We start from the raw sequence: 23771 nt of genomic DNA on the forward strand, positions 1-23771 counted from the left end.
GTCAGGAAGAGATAAATAAATAAAATTGATTGTGTGAGCTCTCCACCAAACTATTAAAAAACAGAAGAGAGGAAACTCTCCTCCCCGAATACATTTTCTTTTGAGAACTGGAAACAAATGCTCTTGGAGACACTACATTGTGGGAGAGACTGCCTTAAGACTTTTTTTTTTTAAGACAGGGTTTCTCTGTGTAGCCTTAGTTGTCTTGGACTCCCTTTGCTCCCTTTGTAGACCAGGCTGGCCTCAAACTCACAAAGATCTGCCTGTCTCTGCCTCCCTGAGTACTAGGATTAAAAGCATGTGCCACCAGGTGAGACCATATAAAATTTAAAACTCTGTGTAACCAAAAGAAAAGTGGATCATATTTTAAAAGATTTTTTTCCCTGGAACTACTGCAATCAAATCTAAGGAATCTTATCGGGGTTTGTGTACTTCTTAAACATCTGTAAACAATGCCAGGCACCTCTTGCACATTTGCCACCACCAGACACACACACACACACACACACACACACACACACACACACACACACACACACATTCTAGACTTAAACAAACCCGGCCAGGAGTTGAACTAAATTTCTCAAAGTAACTTTTGGGAATTTTCTGAGAACACATTATCTATTCAGTAAAGACTTGGAAAGGCGTTAGTTTGTTTGTTTGTTTTTAAATGTATATGTTAGCCTATTGACAGGTGGAGACCTAGGGAAGGGAAAGAAAGAGGGGGAGGGATTGAGAGTGGAGGGAGGGAGGGAGGGGAGAAAGGGGGAAGGGAAAGAGACGGAGGAGAGCCAGAAGACAGACAGAGGGAGGGAGAGGGGGGAAATGAGCAGGCTTTCTAGGCAGGGAGATGGATAGCAACCCCGAGTTTTACGAGATTGTGCGAGTTGCTGCAGAGGAATACGGTAACAGCTGGAGATTACGGTACTGGCCGGGCTACTGCCTGTACTACGTCAATCCAAGCCGCAAAGTTCCTAGCCTCTCTTTTCTGGTGTCCAGGAACTGAATATCAAACCGATGATCTTGGAGTTATTGGCTCGCTGTATTTGTCTTTTTTTTTCCCTCTCTCTCTGTTTTCAATCGTTATTTTTAAAGATCCAGGAGAAGCAGACGCGAGCCCGGAGTTTAAGTTGCTCCGCAGTGGTGGGGTGAGTCAGCGGGTGCGAAGGACCGAGACTCGGTCTTTGGAAACTGCCCCTTCTCCCTGCAGAGAAGGAGCTAAGGCTGCAACGATCTTGGGTCCGCTTCTCCTGGTGCCGGGGCCTCCGCATCCGCGCAGCAGGTGAGTAGCGCTGCGGTGGCCAGTGCCGACATCACTCAGGGCCAGGTGGGGAGTGGGCCCGGTGCGTTGGACCTCCACTTAGCCCTGCCTCTCTTGCTTTGGGATCGGCTTTGATAGCGGCACCGCAAACACCTTTCCCTGATTTGCCATGGGGATCACCTTCTAGTTAACAAGTTACCTTCTAGTTAACAAGTGTCATTTTAATCCCTATCTAGACCCCCCAGGTGGGAGAAAGCTGGTTCCGCAGTGGTGGCGTGGTTTGGGTAACACCTGTGAGGGCTTGAACTTGTCATTTTCACAGCAACCTTCTTCCTGCCTTGGGGCTCAACCCAAAAGACAAAAGTGTGCACAGTCTCAAATCCCGTACCCCTGTCCCACAACTCCTGGTACTTTTGCAGTTGTAGAAATAGTATTATTTAGGTAGATCGTGACCTCTAACCCAGAAAATCCCAGGCATCTCGACTGCTGGCACGCGGCTTGATTTTTTTTTTTTTTTTAATTAAAGTCCCTTAGGCAAAGCCTGGTCCGAGGAGTGGCCGAGCTCCCACCCAGGTCCCCAGAAGCCCGGGTGTGGCTCAAGGCTAGAATCCCCAGGGCGGGCGCCCCTTGGAGATCCTGCTTGAATCCACCAGCGCCCTGTTTAGCCGTAGGGATCGGCTGTGCTGGGAACCTGGCTCTTTCTGGAGGGTGGCTTGGCTGATGGACAACGCGCGCTCTGCTCCCACGAGCGAGCGCCAATTCCGCGGGAGTGAGCGTGCGCGTGGCCCTGCGGTTCCGTGCTCTCTGAGGTTCGCTCTCTCAGGCCGCCCTCTCCAGGTGACTGTGGTGCAACCTGTTCAAAGGCGACCGGGTGGATTTTCCAGATTCCACCGGCTTGCCCCCGCGCTACAACCCACTGCCTCAGTGGAGCATGTGGAGCTAGTGTGGTGGTGCAGGAAAGGGGAGGTGTTTGGGGGGGGGCGTTGTGTTTCTCCATTCTGTCTCTGGAAATGCAGCTTCCAGCTACTGCAGCTTGGGGTTTGGGTGTCATTATTTGAGGAGGGGAGGTTGTTTTCATATTTTGCTTGGTTTTGCTTTGGATGTTGAGCTTAGCCAAGGCGAGGTGAAGCACGAAAAGGTAGCTTCCCAGGGGACTAGGGAGGACTGCGAAGGGGACAGAGCATAAGGTCCCCTCCCTTGTCCCGTGTTGCCTACGTCAGGGCCCGCACAAAGCCACTCTCGGACTGCAGAGCTGCGGGCTCCCAGTAGGAGTCTGGTTATTGGGCGAGCTCAGCAGGGCCTGGCTGCCTAAGGCGCCTGGCTCACGATCTGATCCGCCTTTTTCTTTGCGCTTTTTCTTTTCAGTTGGATTCGGATAAACGAAGCTCCGGGGGCCACTTCGGTCTCAGCAAATATTTCTGACTCATGTCACCTCGTCTGAACGCCTAGAAGCTGAAGCTAGCAGCGACCCATAGTTGGGTGGCCAAGCTGAGAGCAACTGCCAGCCAGCTGCAGCGCCCAGATATCCAGGGTCCCTGCCATGAGCTTCCACAGCTGAGCCACACTTAGCTACCATTTCAGCAAAGACTGACCATAGACTTGCGAATTTCGAATTTACATATGGATGCACAGGATGGATCAGACCGAACAGAAGAGCAGATTTTTGTAATTTCTGGTTGTTTTCCCAGCATGCCCCTTTGAACCTCGCTGCAAGCTCTGGTAGGGAAGGTGCCCTCAGAAGCCCAGAACGCCCCTGGCCATGTCACCTTCAATGCCCTGTGCCTTAGTGCAGCCCTCCGAGGGTTCCCAGGGCTGCCCAGGGTGGTTTCCAACAGGTGTGCTCACTCCCTCCCCCAGCCCAACCCAGCTGGCAGGATTCTCCCAAGCTGAAATTTTTTGACTTGGCTTCCTCACTCCTGCTTCCGCACCCCCCACCAAAGGGTAGCCATGCAAAGCCGGACCTTGGCCACCCCACTCCCTGAGACCATGGTGCTTCTCTCTGAAAATGCTTCCGAAGGCTCCAACTGCACCCACCCACCAGCACCAGTGAACATTTCTAAGGCCATTCTGCTTGGGGTGATCTTGGGGGGCCTCATCATTTTTGGAGTGCTGGGGAACATCTTAGTGATCCTTTCAGTGGCCTGTCATCGGCATCTGCACTCGGTGACTCACTACTACATTGTCAACCTGGCTGTAGCAGACCTCCTCCTAACTTCCACCGTGCTGCCCTTCTCTGCCATCTTTGAGATACTAGGCTACTGGGCTTTTGGCAGGGTTTTCTGCAACATCTGGGCAGCGGTGGACGTCCTATGCTGCACAGCGTCCATCATGGGCCTCTGCATCATCTCCATTGACCGATACATTGGTGTGAGCTACCCACTGCGCTACCCCACCATTGTCACCCAGAGGAGGGGCGTCAGGGCTCTGCTCTGTGTCTGGGCGCTTTCCTTGGTCATCTCCATCGGACCCTTGTTCGGCTGGAGGCAGCCGCCTCCTGAGGATGAGACCGTCTGCCAGATCAACGAGGAGCCGGGTTATGTGCTGTTCTCCGCGCTGGGCTCTTTCTACGTGCCACTGACCATCATCCTGGTTATGTACTGCCGAGTCTATGTGGTAGCCAAGAGGGAAAGCCGAGGCCTCAAGTCAGGCCTCAAGACCGACAAGTCAGACTCGGAGCAAGTGACGCTCCGTATCCACCGGAAAAACGTCCCAGCAGAAGGCAGCGGGGTGAGCAGTGCCAAGAATAAGACTCACTTCTCCGTTCGGCTGCTCAAGTTTTCCCGGGAGAAGAAAGCCGCCAAGACTCTAGGCATCGTGGTGGGTTGCTTTGTCCTTTGCTGGCTGCCCTTCTTCCTAGTGATGCCCATTGGTGAGTGTTCTCAGCACCACAGCTTAACATTTATGGAGTGGGGAGTCTTCACTGGGAGATCCTCCGTCTGGGGTGGAAGAGGGGTCTGCAATTCAAAGCGCACAGGAAAGACTCCCTGGTGGGAAGGAGAGCTTCCCCCTCTTTCTATCCCAGTTTCCTTTGCGTTGGGTCCTAGGGCACTTCTTTGTCAGCTGCAGTAAGGAAGGTTCCTGGCTGCTACAGATTAATTGGTGTCTTTAAGGAGAATGTCAACTTTTCTTAAATCCTTTAAGCCTGTTTAATTTAGATCCACTCACTCTCTTAAGAGTGAGCAGACTGCTGTTTGTGTTTTGCTGTGGGTGGTGAAGAAAGACCCTTTAGTTTGGCAATACCCACTATTATTATTCTGGGCAAAGGTGGGACAGTATAGGATTGCATTAGCCGGCTCACTCTGTTGTGTTATAGTGTCTGCTTTGGCTCTGTCTGTGCTCATTTCGTTTGTTGGATTCAATATGGAAGAGAATATGTTAAAACGCTCACAACAGGAGTAGTTATTTCTGTCCAAACCAAATAAAAACCTTAAAGAACCTACCATTAACAATCCCAGTAAGCAAATACTCTGTCCCTGTGGTGGTGTACAGTTTGAAAACAGCCACCACTCCTATCCAAAATCATCCTGGAAGTTGTGCGTGACAGCTTGAAAACAGCACAGTAAGGTCGCAAATGCAATTTCTTACAGATGCAGAATTAGCTGTTGTCAAAATTAATTAGCTCACTATAAGTATCAACAAGCCAGGCCACTGGGAGCAGTCCCTGGTCTCCGAGAGGCCTGCGATGTGATACTCAAGCACTGCTTTGCTATTTTTGGTTTGTAAACTAAAATATTGACTTGCATGCTGGTTGCCGCTAACATAAAATCATCGAAAACGATAATCACACAGTCTCTCTAAAGATCCTTTGACCCCAGTATCAATTATAACACCACACTTTGCAACTCTGTGTCAGAATACTAGGTCTAGTTCTTGAGTGCCAACTGGGCCCCAGATGCTGGCCAGACTTTCCAGCAACTGTCATCAAGTTCTAACGATATAGCCACTCACCACATGCAGATGTTTAAATGTGAATTAAAATTCAATTATACCCAAGTTCCATCTCTCAGTCCCACTAACCACTTTTCAAGTGCTCAGTGACCAGCTGTGACCAGGAGCTACATTTGGAGACAGTAGGCGGACAGATGATGGCTACTGGTGCAGAGTTTCTATGGAACAGGGCTGCTGGGGGTGCTGACCCACCACAGCATTCTTTGTGCCTGCCTGTCCCTGCTCTTAACTCTCTTCCTGGAAGGATGTTGGAGCTTTGAGTTTTCGGAAGCAGCCAACACTCTTTACCTTCTCTGCTTACTTCCCTTCCCACAATCCTCCTCTCTCTGCTTCCTGGAAGGTACACTGCTATAGCTGCACCTGCTCGCGCGCCCCACAAGTGCTTGCTGAACCCTTGTCTTAGCCACTAAGAATGAACAAGGCAGAAAAATCCTCCCCCATGAAATAAACATGTGCCAATACGCACCCTTTTAAAAGTTTAAGGATTAATAAGAGCTATTGAAAAAAATCAGCAGAGAGGACATTAAGGGCACAGAACTGATGGTCTGGGAGGTTCTGTGCAGTGTAGGGAGTATTAGAGCAAATGCCTGGCTGATCTAAGCTTGTAGAATCCTGAGGGAAGAACAGGTTGGCAGAGGGGAACAGTGGATGCAGAGGTGAGAGAGCCTGGCCTGCTTAAGCAAGGGCGAGAGGCAGAGGCAAAAGGAGGCTGAGGGCAGATGAGGTCATGTCATGTGAGGTCTTTTTGGTCTGAGTAAAATTTGCATACTTGGTATTGAAAGCCACTGGAGGAGTTTTAGCAATTGAGCGGCTCTTTAAATTTTGTAATGATTCTTGTGGGAGCTCAGTGGGGGAATGGCCTATGACAAGCAAGAGGGGAAACGGGGAGCCCTTCCTTCGAAGGCAGACCTGATAACTTAGGACATAGGGAAGAGAAATCAAGGATAATTTCTAGCTTCAGAACCTGAATAAATGGGTGATTCGTGACATATTTGAAAGAGACTGAAAAAAAAATAGAGAGTGAGACAGCTGGGAAGGGCTGAAGAAAGTGGGGTACTGGAGTGCTGTTTTCCCCTTTGCTGCGAATGTCTATGGACATGCGAGTGGCTGCCACGTGGGCAGAAGGTGTGTGAAGTTGGAGCTTTGAGAAGGCATGGGCTAAGAGTGATGCACCAATGTGTACAGGGAGAGGCACAGGAAGGTCTGCCAGAGAGAAGGCATCCAGAGAGAAGACAGAGAAGAACCAAGCCTCAGAGGTGTCAGGCAGGGAGAAAATCCGACAACAGAAGAGAGAAGGAATGTGACCCAGGAGGTAGGAGTAAAATTAGGAAACAATGGTGTCCCTTAGGCAGGAGGGGAAAAAAGGTTAACACAGAACAAAACGAAGAACAAAAACAAGAATAGTCAATTGTGTCACACACGGTTCCCAAGTACAGCAAGAGGAGGACTGGATACCAGCAGTGGCCTTGGTGACGAGGTAGTCCTTAGTGATGGACAGTGGTCAGGTGAGGCTGATAGCATCTGTGGAGTGCTGGGCACAAAAGCCCAACTGTGCACCTTCGAGGAAGAATGCAAGATGAAGTGGGATGAGGAATAGACAAGTTTTAGGAAGAGTCTTGCTGAGAGGGGCTGGGAAAGCATGCTGCTTGAGAGATCCAGAGGCAATTCTCAAAACTGGAAGATTGGCCATGATGTTTATATTCTGATGGGAAAGAGGAAATAGAGCAGGAACAGTTCATGTCATAGCAATGGTGGAGTGGCAGAGCCTCTTTCTGGTTTCCAGTGGAGACTTTTGAAAGTCAGGTTCTCTCATAGCCCAGGCTCTTCTCCAACTCACTGTGGTTTTAGTGGAGTGGAGTGGAGGGTGACCTTGAACTCTTTCTTGGTCTGCCTGCCACCACTTGTCAAGAGCTGAGATTTCAGGTGTGGTCAGAAACTTCTGGAGATGAAATGGAATCCTGTGGCATAGGAAAGAGCAGAGAGGTGTGTCCAAGGGGAGGAAAATGACAGGGAAGACATGGCATGTGAGTGCCATAGCAAGAAGGAGTGAAGGAGAGCATTAGAGCTCTCTTTGGAATACTTCAATGTCTCCAGAGGACTAAGAGGCTGAGAGGGGGAAGGAACAAGATATGTGTGCATTGAGAAACAAAGCAAAGATATGAGCTATCTTAGGAATGAGAGTCTGTATATTATGAAAATTTAGTCACTGCGGTGTCCCAAGGGACTACTTGGAATTTATGGTCATGAATATGAAACAGAACAGGAAAGGTGCCCTTCCAAAGCTAAGCGGCTGAGGGTCGCGGGGGGGGGGTGTGTGGCTGAGGATGGATGGATGGGAGCTCTAGAGAGCAGGCTAAGGAGTGAGCAACTGGGAGAATGGGATGGTCAGGGTCAGATCAGGGCCTCCAGAGCAGGGCCTCCAGAGCAGGGCCTCCAGAGCAGGCGGTGGAAAGAGTCAGAGATGTTGGATACCTGGGGCCTCAGGGTTATGATGGTGACTGGGGCTCTGAAAGAAATGGGGTGTGATTATCCAGGCCATGGTGTCCTGAAGGGCAGGTGGATACCCTACACTTGGTAGAGTCTTCTCCTGGGCTCTGCACTCTCAAGGAGTTGATAATGCCGGGGTAAAGATAGTATAACAGAGGAACTTGTGATTTTACAGACAGACAGACAGACACAGAGTCAAGAGGCAAAATGAAAACCTACAATTAACAGTGTTTCAGAAGGCTGCTTAGTGGGGCAGGGGACCCCTAAACTCACCAATGTGTGGTTGGCAATTTCTTCTGAACACCAAAGGAATTTGAAGGTATTTCTCCCAGGAGATTTGGACAGGTGATAAGTCCTAGATACCAAAGCAGAAAGAATGGAAAGATGTGCACAGTGAGCCTTTGCTTTCCAGGGCCTGACAAGCTAGTTAGAGACAAAGTGAGTAGTTGACGTGGGCCTGAAAGACTAATGCTCAAACAGTATTAGTACCATGTGCTGGGGAATAGAGCAGTTCTATTCACTGCGGAAGCTTCGCTGATGGAGCAGGTTAAGACAATCAGTGGCATGTTATTTGTTTTAATTAGCAACCTTAAGTGCTTTTTTTCACACAAGGCATGAAGAGAAAAATAAATATGCCATTATGTTATCAATCCCTCGAGAGAAAAGGCATAAAATCTGCACTAGGCGACTCAAGAGTGAAAAGATTAGAATTAAAAGAGGCTGGAAAGAAGAGGGTGTCCCAAGCTGGGAACTAAAGCACCCAAATGCAGGCTGTCTAAGGAAAATCAAATGAGCAGATTCCATTTTACCAGTAAAAGCTCCTCACCACTGAGGTGTGATGGCTCACACCGGTAATCTCAGCACTTGACAGGAGGTAGTAGGAAGATCAAGAGTTCAAGGTCACCCTCCACTATATAACACTCACCACAGTGAGTAGGAGAACAGCCTGGGCTATGAAAGACCCTGTCTTTCAAAAGCCCCCCACTGGAGACCAGGAGGAGGCTCTGTCACTCTGCCATTACCATGACATGCCCCTTTCTTTCAAGCTTTTCCCCCACTAAGCCTGGGGTGCATGCTGGGTTAAGCAGTGTGTCCAAGGTGAGACTCTAACTATGTCTTGCTTGTCCTGTTTCCCTTTTGCAAGTCAAATGCTTGGTTGAAAGTCAGAAGCCACTGAGCTGAGAGAGGTCACACTGGAGACTGCCATCAGACATTCTGATGGTGCAGAGACAGCTTGTAACTGTGAGTGTTGATGGCAGGGGATGAGTGGAGAGACTAGGAAAGCTCAGCCTTCAACTGAGGAAAGAAAAAAGAGTGGAGACTGTCCCCTAGGGACAGGCCAGCAGCTGCATGACATCATCTTTGGTACTTGACCCTTCGTCTGCTGCCTACTACTTCCTGAGGCCTGAGATTTAGACCTCAGCTCTGCTTTTCATACAACAGAGGAGAGCATACAAACCAGGCTTCCCTGTAGTGCCTAGCTCACAGCACATGGCAAGCACTGATCTATCAGAATTTATATGAGCTACAAATCATTACGGATGTGTTGACATATAGCTGTTGCCATGGGGGTATGGGCATTGCCATGGCACGGGTAGGGATGTCCCTGGGGGTATAAGAGAGAGAAAGCAGGGAAAAACAAGAAGTGAAGAAGACAACATTCGTCAAACATATAGTTATGTGTCTGAATTCTGCGTATGGTACCCTAGTTTGATACAATGCTTGGCATTACTGTTGGACCTACACCATTGGACTTCTGCACCAACAGAGGCAATAAATTAGGTTGGAATTTGACTTATAAGGGCAGAGAAAGAACACTAGAGAATTGTGCTTCCCAGAAGATGGGAGGCATGGACTGGCAGCGAGGGAGAATGCGTTCTAGGCTGGGAGGCTCAGGTGAAGGAAGAGCTGGCGAGATGCTTTCCAGATGGGAGCAGAGAAAATGACTTGTTTATTCAATAAAATTTCATAGACTACCTGTTATGCTTTAGGTGGTTAGAGAACCACTGGAGATAATGACAGCCCAAACCCTGGAAGTCGGAACAGTTAAATACGTGGCAAAGCTTCAGACAGGGATGAGTGAAAATACAGCAAGGAGAAAGCCCTGATGTGTGGAATGGCTTTTAAATGTCCTGTAATGACTGGTTCCTCCATAAGTGCCCAGATAGCAGGTGTCAATCATTACTTCCCAGCAGGTACCTTGGGACCAGGCCCCTGATTACTTCAGAAAGGGTTAAAGTCTTAGAGACAGCAGTGTAAAGGCAATCTAACAGTGAGTAGGGTTTAAGATAAAGGACCAATATTTCAGGTGCTCCTGCTACATCACAAACTACCGCCAAATAGCGGCAAAAGGCAGCATCCATTTTTACCCGCATGTGAGTCTGTGGACATAAGTCAGAACTCTGCTTGGCTAGTGATCAGAACTGGCTGGCCTTCATGGTGGCCTCTCCTCCTCCAATGCTCGAAATCGATTTTCTCATAGCAGGACTGTTGTCTCTACGAAAGAGCATTAGCTGCTAGGCCTCTGTGGATTGACCTGCATCCACCTCTGGCCCAGCATCACTGCTCTCTTTTTCTCCATCAAAGCAAGACCTGCCTGAGTCCACTGGAAAGAGAAGCAGACCGGTATCTTGGTACAGGAGGAATAAATACATACAGGCACGGGGGAACTGTTGACATCTACTTGCAAAGTACTGGTCCTGAATGTGTCAAAGAGGCTCTGTCTTTTATATATCACCTACATTGAGAATTTCCCACGAGCCGGCCTTTGCACAAAAGTCAAGGTCCTTTTTTTTCTCTTCCTTCAGCTTTTCAATTCCCAGAGTGAGACAGATGCACAAACAACCTCAAACTGTATAAAATGCTAGAAAGTAGGTCTAGATGGCATCTTTAAAACCCATAAGTGGATGAAGTTGGTCCTAGGTAGTAAGAGCTGAAATTCTCTCACAGAATGACCTAACCTTTGAGCCAAGGTCTCTATAACTGGTTGATTGTTTGCAGTTACAAGTGAATGGGGGATCTGGGTATGCAGCTGCATTCATAGAGTGCTTACCCAGCATGCACGAAGCCCTGGGTTCCATCCCTGGCACTGAGTAAACCAAGCATAGTTGTGCACACCTGGAACTGCAGCACTCTGAGGTAGAGGCTGGAGGTTCAGCAGTTCGAGATCATTACCCACTATATAGTGAGTTCAAGGGCCAGCCTTGGCTACATGACACCTTATCTCATTTAAAAAAAAAAAAAAAAGGAGCAGAATGCGCAAAGAATGCAGCAGGGATGTCACAGGGATTTTCCAGACGGTCATTGTAGCCAGAGTTAATCGGTGTGAGGTGAAGCTGCAGAGAGGTGCCAGATGAGGCAAGGTTTGAGAGCCATTTTACCAGTTGTTTTAAATCCAATGGCTACCAGGGCACAGAGATGACAAGTTCATATTTCAACATCTCAAAGACTTGATGAGCTTAAGGTTGTCGATAGACCAATTGGGAGACCTTTGTGTTGGACAGGCTGAGCTATCTTCTGCTAGGTAAGATCTGTATCACGTGTTCTTTCCCGGAAAAAAGAGGGGCGGTGGGCATCAGGGTTCTGTGCGCCTCTGGGGTTGCTCTTTGGTCAGCACCTTCTGAACTCTAATTTACAAGACAACCTGTCGCATCATCACAAATAATATATCCTCAGTTGGCTTTAAATTAACTTCGGTTCCCACCACAAGACTGGTTTGTCTTGAAGATATACAGTCTTATTCAGAAGGATGTACTGCGCCTTGGAAGCTATTGGCCTTGGCTCCTGCAGGGCTTTGAACAACAGCTGACTCTGTAGGCTGAGGAAGCCTGACTCTAAAGGCACCACATAAGGAACATACTGCCTTACCTCAGAGCTTCAAGGTGGGGAAGAGAACATCTTCCCACCCTACTATTTAGCTTGCCAGTCTGACACTTGTTTAGCAGCCTTCCATTTTTAATAGCAGATTTCTCCACCGTTTGAACATTTCCTTCTACATTTGTATTAGTCATTTTTTTCCTTTGATGAAATTGCTTGTCTGTGCTTTGAGGGCATTTTTCTGCTTCTTTTTTTGTCTTTCATCCACAGAAGACGATAATCACTCATAAATACTGGCTTGTCTGCCTTCTGCAGAACTCAGATGGGCTGAGAAGATGTAACTACGTTATTTTCCAAAGAAACAATTGATCTTTCAGATGTCCACAGCAACACACACACACACGCGCGCGCGCGCGCGCGCGCGCGCGCACACACGCACACACATGCAGAGAGAGAGAGAGAGAGAGAGAGAGAGAGAGAGAGAGAGAGAGAGAGAGCCACTCTCATACTTAATAGCATCTCGAATTAGCTCCCTCAGATCTGATCATTTCTCTATAATCCTACCTGCCTTGATTCTTTCACCTGACTCAGTGCCTTGCTTCACTATGCTGCCATTGTACACCAGGTTATTTCTAAACAACCGAAACCTATTAACCACAGCTCTGAAGCTGGTAGGTCCAATATCAAGGCACTAGCACACTGGGTTTGTAGTGAGGCCCTATGTTCTGGCTCATACATTGTTCTAGCTCTCACGGTGGAAGAATGGAGCTTTGGGGGCCTTTTTTTCTCATCCCATACCAAAGCCCTTACCTCCTGATCCCATTCCACTGAAGGTTGAGATGTCAACATATGCAGTTGGGAGGACATGAGCCCTCAGAGCAGAGCACTTGGCCTTCCAGAAATTTCCTCGAAAATACTTGCTACACCAGATTCTTGTGGAACTCCAGGGTTGTTGGAGACAGGAAATAAGAGATTGTGTTAGCCAGCTCTCCATCACTATAATAGAATGTCTGAGTCAATTAACTTATAAAGAGAAAAAAGGGTTTATTTGGTGCATGGGTCAGTGGGTTGCAGTCCAAGGTCTAGTGGCTTCATTGCTTTGGGCTTCAGATAAAGACAGAACACCATGATGGGCAGTGTGGCAGAGCATGTACTGGACTCTAGGAACCAGCAAATCAACCAGGAAATGAGAGAACAGGAATCCCCTAGATCCTTTGGAGCTCACCCTCAGTGATGTTAGGACCTTCCTTAAATCCGCACCTCTTGGAGGTCCCCAGTGTGCTGTCTAGGGAGCAAGCCTTTATGGACCCCATTACAGGATGTGTCAGTATACAGACTATGGCCCTAAATTTATTTGTCCTATTAGATTGTCGTTTTTTGTTTGGTGTGTGTGTGTGTGTGTCCTGTAAGGAGAGGTTGGTTAGTTATCCCAGTGCTTGGCCCTCATTTATCTAGTCTCTGATTCTCACACCCGAGGAACCTCAGGCTGTATACCCACAGAGCACTGCTCACCTAGTGACCCAGCCATATCGTGTCCTCACCACTGGCCCCTGGCTAGGGTCGACTTGCTCTATTACCATTGGGCAGGGGTCACTCTGTCCCAAGAGCCCCCTCACCCACCTTTGATAATCTCCCAGGTCAAATTCTCAGTAATGTTTTCTTCATTCCGGCCTCAGTAAAGAGAAGCCTACGGGTTCCTTACACACGCGTGCTACCCAAGGCTCACTTTCTGTCCCTGTTCAGCTGCGTGGCCTCAGCGATAGACCGCCTTCCCCACACACTGGGAATGAGAGTTCAAGAAACTTCCCCTGCCCTCTCTTGTCTTCAGACAATTTTAATGGTTGTTCCATCTGTGCTGAGGCTGGAGCTCGGGACAAGTGAGCACCGGCCTTTTCCCACCATCTCCTTCCCTTCTCTACATAGTAGACAGGGATGAGGCCTCTCCCTGTGGCAAATAAATGGAACTTAGCTTTGAATCTTGCCTCCTACTTCCTAGGGTGGCACCCAGATTCTGTAGAATAACCATGGCTACTGGCCTGCTGAAAGACAAAAGCAGGCTTAACAGAAGAATGGAGATGTATTTGTATAACCCTTATACTCAGCGACCATTTTTATTTGCATTTTATGGGGCTTGTATTTTTGTTTTGTTTTTTGTTTTTTTTTTCAATCATGTAGACATAGAACACAGTTATGCGGCCAAATATTTTAATCTGTTTCTTCATGGAACATGTCCTTCCGGGGATACTTAGAGACACTTCCCAGTGTGAGTCAGATAGCCTATTTCTTTTAAAGCATTGTGTATATTCTATCTGGAAGTTGTTTTGTTCATATTTTGGTAGATGACACATAACTGTATTAATTTTAAAATGGTTTGAGATCTGTCTCCACAGATTTATTGAATAATCCATCAGATCTTCTCATGCTTTGAAAATGCAGTTTGTCGTAGTAAAGGGGATCTTGAATCTATTTTATTTCTCTCTCATGCCTCTGTCTCTCCAGTGTTGATGACACATTAACTATGCCTCTGTGATACTTTCTTTTCATTTATTCCTTCACAGTCCCCTTACATATTTGTAAGGACTTAGATCAGTTTCAGACCTTTTGGCTTAAGATTCCAGGGTGTATATTCCTTTTCAAATTTATGCCACACACTTTTGGATGCCCAGTTTCCCCAGGAACCTCGAGGCTGTTAGCGTTGCTGGCTTCTGGGCTCACCTTTGACCTGTTGCTGTCACTCTAATTCCATCATACATCTCCCAAACCCCCTTTGTGACAGTGACATGAAAAGCTACTTTGATTAAAAAAAAAAAAAAAAACACAGACCTGTGATGCTGGCTATTGGTGGTGGATCAATACACTTCATCAAATCAAGGGAGGATCTTTCTGTAGTTTATAGAACTCTCAGGGCCCAGCTTTAAAATGCATTTTAATTTATTTCCATTTCTGAATGCTGACTCATCAGAGCTGGATCTATAGCTTCATCAAACATGGATTTTTAAATCTTTTTTTGGGGGGTGGGGAGCAGGACATTGACATAATCAATTTTATTTTATCCCAGTGTCCTATCTTACATCCTCGGATTAGGTGCTGTTTGACTAGGAAGCTGCGCCACTAAGTATCCACTTCTGATTTGTGTTTCTGCTTCCTCCTGGAGTCAGTCTATCATCTTTACCGCTTTTGGGTACCAGCTTTTTTAAAAATATAGTTATTAATTTATTCATAATACATCTCAATTGTTATCCCATCCCTTGTATTCTCCCATTCCTCCCTCCCTCCCATTTTCCCCTTACTCCCTTCCCCTATGACTGTGACTGAGGGGGACCTCTTCCCCCTGTATAGGCTCATAGGGTATCAAGTCTCTTCTTGGGTACCAGCTTTATAAAACAAATTGTGACACTTTGAATTTTTTTTGACCATCAGTAACAGTTGAACTGGTGTAAGAATTATGTGTACCCTGAAGCTTCGGAAGATTTGCCCTGTAAAACCCTTGGGCTCCACTCCTTTTATGGCTGTGACTCTTTGAGTCTCATTTCTGTTCCTTCCACGGGTCCTGATCTACTCTGATTGTCAGGTGTGATCATTTTTATTTTATTTCTCATTTTCCTTCCCCTTGCAGTTGAACACTTCAGCTGGGATGTATGTATGACAGTCTATAATATGTCCTCCTCTCAAGGACGTTGTTTAAGTCTCCCTCGCTAGACACTGCAACCTCTTCCTGTGTTTACTGTGACAAACTGGAAGATTGTTGATTTTTATCAAGGTCTTTTTTTGTTTGTTTGTTCCCTTTCAACAAACTCAGGTTCTGGGTTTATTATTTTCATCTGTTCTCCAATTAATTAATTTAGTCTCTAGAAATTTCTCTCATTTTTTTTTCTAGTCACAGCTTTGTTTTTCAGTATTAGCTAGGCCACAGTGCTTATGTAGTTTGGTTCTTTCTACTGAAGATTAGAAGTAATCAGAGCTATTCATCTTCCTCTAAGCAAATTCTCATTTCTTCCCCTAATGTCTTACTCTCTAGTTTTCTCATCTGCTTGGTCTGTATTTCTAATTTTTTTTTCTTTTGTTCTGTGTAGACATCAAAGGAGTCCTTGCGGTAGTGGTTAATTTGAAAATGATTGGTATTTTATTGCCTAGTTTCTTAAAATTAATCCCAATTTACTCCATTCTAGTCAGAAGATGTAAACTCAGTAATTTTTAGCTTTAGACATAATTGAGGCTTTTAGAATTAGTAGATGATCAATAAAGTCACATGCTAGATGGAGTTAGTGTGTAATAGGCGTATGCCGACGGTTCATTTCTCTCATTTTCACCTTTACCCATTATCTAGTTTGTCAAATGTTCCGAGGGCTGGTGACCTCCCTCTGCTTCTGAGTTGCTTGTGGGTACTTCTATGTAGTAGTACAGGAAGTTGTCTTTGTCAGCCTGGGGCTGCTATAACAGAGCGGCATGGATTAGTGGCTTAAATCGCTGTGAGGACTCCCGGTTTTGGCTCAGGCTGGCAGGGAGGGGGGAGGTGGAGGGGACGCTCAGGGGGGGCTGTAGAGATTGGGGGGATGGGAGTAAGGGGGGGGTTCTGATCAGCTTCCAGACTCACAGTCCCCTTCCCTGTGTCTTCACTTGGCAAAAGGAGACTTAGCCCCTTTTTTCCTTATAAGGACACCAGTGCCCTCATGAATCTCTGACCTCATCCGAATTCTAATTACTTCCCACTTGCCCAAACTCCACCACACTGAAGACTGGGGCTTCCACACACCAGTGGGGAACATGAGCACCGTGTGGTGTGTGCGTGTCACTTAACAGCATCAGTTCAGTTCTTAGACTGCAGGACAAAAGCTACAACACTGGGAGACAGCGCCTTCTTGTTGGCCCTATGTAGCTGCCTTCCCAGAGTTGGTGCCAAGGGCATCAGCTCCCAAGCCAAGCCCTAGGCTCTCACCCACAAGACACTGCCCATCTTCTGCATCCTGCATCCTGCTTTCTTATCCGAGGGAGGAAGGGTTTGTATTAGGCTGGTAGCTTTCAAATCATGTTTCAGAATTCTGTGCAACTCGTATCCAAGTTATAAACTGGATATAAGTGGTGCCTTGCTGGTGACAGAGGACTGGAAGCCAAAGTCCTGAGAACTAAGCAACACCCTACCCCCCCTTTCCTGCTGGCAGCCCCCTCAAGAGGACCACAACACAGCTTGCTCTTCTCCAAAGGTGTCGAATTTCAGACTCAGTCTGTGGCCCTGAGTGGAGGACTGCCACAGGGAAAGCAGGGGGAAGGAGGCAAAGCTGACCTGGGCTCACGGGCTGGGCTGCCCTTATTCTGGAATGCCCTCAGAGCAGAGCAGTAGCCTTTGCCCAAAAAGGGTTTGAGAAGGGAACAGTTTGCACACTCACTTTTTTTTTAATGTGTCATTCACATTTAGCTTACTGCCAGGCATCCAGTTGCAAGTTAGAAACCTGCTATTCACAAACTGGCCACGTAGATCTGTCCCTTGTCATGAGAACCGTTTTAGAAGTAACCCTGCGGTCCACAATGGCGTCGTCTTCTCTTTTCTTATCATTTCACTATCACTGACCAATTACTAAAAGGTGATCTTAGGAATAGAAAAACTGTGAACCGTACTTCATGCTCCCCCAGGCTGGCCGTCACCTCCTTGTGAGAAGAATCACCTTGAACTTCTGATCCTCCTGTTCCCATTTCCCAAATGTGAGGGTGATGGGCGTGTGCCACCATGGCCTAATGTGTATCCCACAACTCAAATGATGATTCCTGGAGGTTCTTAAAAAGTCTTTTCATCAAGCCGGGTGTGGTGGCACATGCCTGTAATCCCAATACTAAGGGAGGCAGAGGCAGGCGGATCTCTGTGAGTTTGAAACCAGCCTGGTCTACAGAGTGAGTCCAGGACAGCCAAGGTTATGCATGTCTCAAAAAGAAAACAACCAACCAAACAAACAAACAAAAATGCTTTTCATCATTGTGTGTGTGTGTGTGTGTGTGTTAAATTGTGGCCATTCACGTGGTGCAGCTGTTTTAACCATTTTAAAGTGTCAATTCAGCAGCTTTTGAGATATGCTGCCAGTGTTAGGCAGCCATCACCACTAAGTAGCTCTTCTCCACCTCCCCCACTAGCAGTGATTCCTCCCTTCCCCTCCGCAGTCATCCATCTTTCTTCATCTATAAGATGACCCTGTCATTAGTACTGCATCCATAAGGAATCACACAATGTGTGGCTTTTCATATGCCTCCCCCCCACCCCTGCCAGCCTGCTCTTCTGAAAGTCACCCATGTTGTGACACGTGTCATTTGTGACAGGCTAATAATATTCCAATGTGTGGATATGCTGCATTTGACTTATCTGCCCATCCACTGACAGGCAGTTGTATGGTTTCTACCTCTAGGCTAGTTTTGAATATTTGCCATGTGCCAGTCTTTGAATGTCTGTTGCAGTTTGCTTGGATATGTAACTGGAAGTGGAATTGCTGAGTCATCTGAGACTTCTATGTTTAGTTTACAGAGGGTCTGCCAACCCGGTTCCCACAGCAGCTGCCCCAGTTTCTGTAGCCACCAGAGGCGCAAGGGCCCCAGTTTCCCCAACACAGCCACCACTTCTTATTTCCTTGCCTGTAATCCTTACACCCGTTGACACTGAGTATACAGTAGTCCTCAGTTGCTCAGCATTTCCTAACAGCCCGCGATGTCTGGAGGCTTCTGGAGGCTTCTCCTGTGCTTAGAGTGCATTTGTTTATCTGCTCCGGAGTAACATCTGTATGTGCCACCCGCCGCTGAGGCTCAGGAGATACTTTGTGTCAGTTACTACAGTATTTTTCAGACCATAAGGCTCACTTCCCCCGCCCCCAAAGTGGGAAGGAATTAAGGTGCGCCTTGTGGTCCAATTGCTGTTTTACTGTTTTTCTTGTTTTAAGGCTCTGAAAACCGGGTGGGTCTTAAGGTCAGGTGCTTCTTATAGTCCGGAAAATACGGTAGAGCTTTATCAGTTTTGGGAGTTCTCAGATGCTTTTATTCTTTTTGTTTTGTCCTTCCTCTCCTTTCCTCCTTCATCTCTTTTTTCCTTCCTTCTTTCTTTCTTTCTTTCTTTCTTTCTTTTTTTTTTTTCTTTCTTTCTTTCTTTCTTTCTTTTTTTTTTTAGATAGTCTCTATACATAGCCTGTGCTGATATCAAACTCGCTATTGTTCTGCCTCAGCATGCCTATTGCTAGTGTTTCAGGCATGTACTGCTCAGTGCCATTTTCTTCATAATGTCCTTTGATGCATGTCTGTCTTTAGTTTTCATGCGATGCAATTCGTCTGCCTTTTCTTGTGTTGTTTGTGTTAGGTTGCCATATTTCGGAAGCACTGCCTACTCCAAGATGAGAAAGATGTATTTCTATGTTTACTTCTAAGAATTTCATAGCTTCAGCTCTCACAGTTAGGTCACTGATGGGCTGTGAAGTAATTTTTGTATTGGGTGTGAGGCAAGACTCCACCTCACTCTTCAGTATGGAGAAATCCAGTTGTTTCAGCACCATTGCCAAAGCGACTGCTCCCTCCCAACTGCACAGCGATGGTGTGTGAACAGACTATTAATATGCACACTGCTTTCCACCATACTCTCTCAGTCTCACTAACCTCACATCTCACCCCTTTGTTTAGGCCAGATGGCAGTGAGTGTCAGGGCTGTGTCTGCCTCAGCCCGCCAGCACTGTTTACAGACATGAGGCACCACTCCCAGCTTTCTTTTCCTTTTTGTTAACATCAGTGACTGAGACCAGAACTCAGGTCCTCAGGCTTGTTTGTCGGGCACTTTACTGACTGAGCCATCTCCTGGCTCCTATCCACTCTGTGGAACCCATTCTGTATCCCACAGTGTGCTATCTTTACACTAAGAACACACTGTTTTGACTCTTGTACTTTTGTGATAAGTTTTGAAATTGCTACCTTCGATTTTTTTAAGATTTTACATATTTATTGTATATGAGTGCTATATTTGCATGAACACCTCTATGTCAGAAGAGGGCATCGTATCATATTATAGATGATTGTGAGCCACCATGTGGTTGCCGGAATTGAACTCAGGACCTCTGTAAGAGCAGACAGTGTTCTTAACTGCTGACCCATCTCTCCAGCTTCCTAATTCTTTTTACATCTCTGGATGCTAAAGGGAGCTTTCAACATTACTCTTTATACAAAATTGTATAATGTAGTATGAAAAAACACTTTCTTTGGAATGTCTGATTTCAGAACCTACCAAGACAGAGAGTTCAATATTAATAAGTTGTAATGCTGAAAATTATTTTTAAATGTTCTAAGAGATGAAAATGTTAACTTTCCTGATATGATTACTTGGTGCCTATACATTCTAAGTTATTAAGAGGCACCTTCTATATAGATATAATTAAAATAATAATGAGGGCCGTAGCCTGATCTGATGAGAAATCACTTGGCAGAGAATCTAGTCTGAACTCATAGATCTGTTTGTAGGTTTTAAACTGATATTTTTCATGGGTGTTCATATTTTATTTGAGCATATATGCCACTAAAAATATTATATAATATATAGGATGTAACTCCTTACCTTTATAAAAATCTAAGTTCCAAAATTAATTTAACTCCAAAGATTTGGAGAAAGGAGTCATGGGTAGTTTCGCTCAGTGCTCAGAAAACTGATGGTTTCCAGGCTCCAACTGTAAAAACATCAAGAGAATTAATAGTCATGCTTGTTTTATGCAACTTAACATTGACAGCATCACAGAGCTCTGTGGGCCAAGGTGTCAGGCACATTTGTGCCACTCCGGGATCCACTGCGTTTCCAGACAGTTCTCCTGCTTAGCTTACAGTGTCCAAATTTCTTCCTTAACCAGTTTCTTTGACTGAGCTTTGCCCTTCCGGATTTTCCCTTCAGTTCAAAACTCCCAGGCCATCCCTGAGGTGAGTATGCACTGCCTCGGCCATAACTAGTCCATTATCATAGCTTATTTTGCTAGCTCTATAATTTACCAAGAAGACTTGAGGGCAGAATTTTTCATCATGTTTTCTGCTCCTATAAACAGAGGCTTGTAGAGGATAAATAATTTCCCTGATGTTACCATGCTATCACACTACAGCTCTGTCACTGTTTTTCTTCTATATCCTGTCCACTTTCTTTGGCAAATGAAGTATTTACTGTGACCGTCACTTGAAGAAAAAACATAAATCTACACTTTCTACTGCACCCTTGTCCTGAGTAGCTCCTATTGCCCCCTGCATGAAGTGAAGGACACAAATGAGTTTAAGCTGGAGAAAGCCATGAGGAGCAGGGCATTGGGGGAGCAGAGAGCAAATGATTAACTCTGTGGTCTAATGTCCACTGAGTTCTCCAATGTTTTCGTGACCAGCACTAACCCAGAACTCACTGATTAATCAGGAAGTGTTGATGAAGCACTGGGCATTTCCTGTGCCCTCGGGCCTGAGCTGAGTCTCGTGAGGGACTTGGAAGAAGACTTGCTGCCCACTTTGAAGGATGGATTGTACAAACCAAGCACCAGTCACCATGACAGAGTCACGTTTATTAGGAATGGTCTAGAAGTTCAGACATAAGATATATAGCAGGGAGGGAGGGCTACCCCGTGGAAGCAAGAAGTTTGCAATGGGGGCTTGGAAAAGGTGGCTGAAATGCCAAGGCAGGAGGAAGAAATGCGTGATCACGGCCTAGAGAGATAATCAGTGGTGTGCGCGCGCATGCACGTGTGTGTGTGTGTGTGTGTGTGTGAGAGAGAGAGAGAGTGAGAGAGAGTGAGAGAGAGAGAGAGAGACAGACAGACAGACAGACAGACAGACAGACAGACAGACAGAAAGACAGAGAAATTTCATAGACTGAAGAAATCAAGGTGTAAGATCTGATTTGGTGAGTCATTGTCCTTAATTTCTTTTTGAAAAACTGATGAGGATTTGAGTCTTGAACTAAGAAGAAGTGAAGAGCTTCTGGGAGTTCGGAGACAGCTAAGTAGCACAGTGAAACAGGGTTAGAGTGAGTTCAGAAGCATATGCAGAGCTGGGGGTGGTGGTGCACACCTGTTATCCCAGCACTCAGGAGGCAGAGGCAGGTGGATCTCTGTGACTTCAGGCCAGCCTAATATACATGGTGAGTCCAGGACAGCCAGGGCTACACAGAGCAATACTGTCTTAAAAAACCAAAGCCAGAACAAACAGAAAAGAAACAAAAACAAAACAAAAAGCAGAATCATGTGCGGAGATGAGAGGTTTGGGCTGGCTCATTAGATTTTAATGACGGGTGTGCGACAGGGAGACACAGAAGGTGGGGAGGAGGGTGGAGACACTTGAAGGCAGGTCAGTGGGAGCCAGAGGCCACACACATGGGAGAATTGGGGTGGAATTCATAAACAATTAAATGTGGAAGGCTCTGTGGAGCGCCATGTAGGTAGAGGTGATGGGCAAGCAGGTGGCCCCAGAAGGCCTTGAGTTTCGATAATATTCAACTTGATATTATGGTATAGAAGTGAAATTCTTTGCAATTGTGCTGCCCTATAAGATGGTCCCCAGACACAGGGTGCAAGTTAAATTAGAATTAGATAAAGTTAAAAGTCAGAGTCACCAGATTTCAAGTCTTCCATCTCTACACGGAGCTAGCGGCTCACGTATTGGACAACACAGAGAGAAAAGAGTCCACCTCCCACAAGTGTTCTCTTGAGTAAGACTGGTTTAGAGCTCAAGAGCCAGCATGGCGATGCTCTTGATGCAAGTGGGGAAACCATGAATATAAGATACTGGGCATTTCTCAAGGAGGGCTGAGAGGTGAATTTTAGGACATGGATGCAACTGGAAAGAAAACACATAAATTATCCGAGGTTGAAGGGAAATAGGACACTTAGGATAGCATAAAATCCTGACAAGAAAAAGAAGAGACAATAGTCAAATTTGGCAACAAAACCAGGAGAAAAAAGAAAACCATAGAAGCACTGTGTCAGTAACCTGAGGTTATTTGTAACCTACCGGACCCCGTGCAGAATGGGGGAAAAGTTCTGCCTGGCAGGAAAGCCCCACTTCTCAGGCAGTGTAGCATTCAGGGCCTGGAAAGAGTTTTGCTATTGGGAAAATGTCTCTGAAAGATTGGCCTATAGGCAAGACTGTTGGCTATTGTCTTGATTAATGATTGATGAAGGAGGGTCTAGCTCACTGTGGACAGTGCAGCTCCTGGAAGGGTCCTTGATTCTTTTAGAAAGTGGGCTGAACAAGCAATGAGGAGGAACCCAGGAACAGAGTTCCTCCATGGCTCTGCTTCTATCCCTGCCTCCATGTTCCTGCCCTGACTTCCTGCCCTGCTTCCATGTTCCTAACTTGACTTCTTGCCCTGCCTCTTCTCCATGGTGGCCGAAGACGTAGAAGATGAAACAAACCCTCTCTTCCCCAAAGTGCTTTTGGTTGTGCTGCTTTATCATAAGACAGCAGCTTAAGGAAAGAAGGGATTTCCTTTGGCTAACAGTTTGAGGTCACAGGCTATCATAATGGAGAAGCCATGGTGGCAGGAACACACCATACTGCTCCCAGGAAGCAGAGAGAGACCAACATTCATATTTGCTTTCTCCTTTTCATTCACTCCAGGACCCCAATTCCTTGGAATAGACACACACATACACACACACACACACACACACACACACACACACACACACACACACACACACAATGTGGATCTTTTGGCCTTGGTTATCCAAATCTAGAAACTCCCTCACAGATGCACATGTGCACTCCTAGGTAGTGTCAGGATGACATAATCAGTATGACACAGTAGCCACAGAAATGACTACCTTTACATTTGGATGGATGAGAGGGTGGGGGCCCGAGAAGAGGATGGAGCTTGGGATCGCAGATGAAGGGAGCCTCAGGTGGAATGGAAGATTAAAAAAAAAAAAATCTCAGCGCATCAGGTCACTCTTGCTGCCCTGGATTCTCCCTTTTGATCGGTGTGCTCTTATGCCTGAGTTAACTGCCGTGTGATGCACGATGCTCTGGGTGTATTCACTCGCGTAACCCTTGAAGACATTTAGAGCAATGGGCATCTCGATTCTCATTTCAAGAAAGAAAGTGTGGCACTGTGTGACGAAGTAACGCAGTCAGGGTCACGCAACAAGCGTGCGGCAGAGAAAGAACTGGAGTCTGGATCTCTCAGTGCCAAATTTCATGCCCTTAATGCACTCTGTGCCCTCCTGACCAGCATGCTGGAGAGGCCGGTCTGCTCCTGCCGCGGTGAGTGGCGTGTCCATAGCTGTGCCCA

General features: G+C 46.5%; 1 protein-coding gene across 1 annotated transcript in view; it reads left to right on the forward strand.

Annotated features, from left to right (window-relative positions):
* The first annotated feature begins 2291 nt into the window (after positions 1–2291).
* Positions 2292–23771, forward strand: part of Adra1a (adrenoceptor alpha 1A) — an 82605-nt gene continuing 61125 nt past the window's right edge. The window contains exon 1 of the mRNA XM_051160747.1: positions 2292–4130. Within this exon, the coding sequence (XP_051016704.1) occupies positions 3209–4130 (922 nt within the window). The 5' untranslated portion in view covers positions 2292–3208. The remainder of the gene's footprint in view (positions 4131–23771) is intronic.

The sequence above is a fragment of the Acomys russatus genome, chromosome 18, assembly GCF_903995435.1.
Source record: "Acomys russatus chromosome 18, mAcoRus1.1, whole genome shotgun sequence".
Classification (NCBI taxonomy): domain Eukaryota; kingdom Metazoa; phylum Chordata; class Mammalia; order Rodentia; family Muridae; genus Acomys; species Acomys russatus.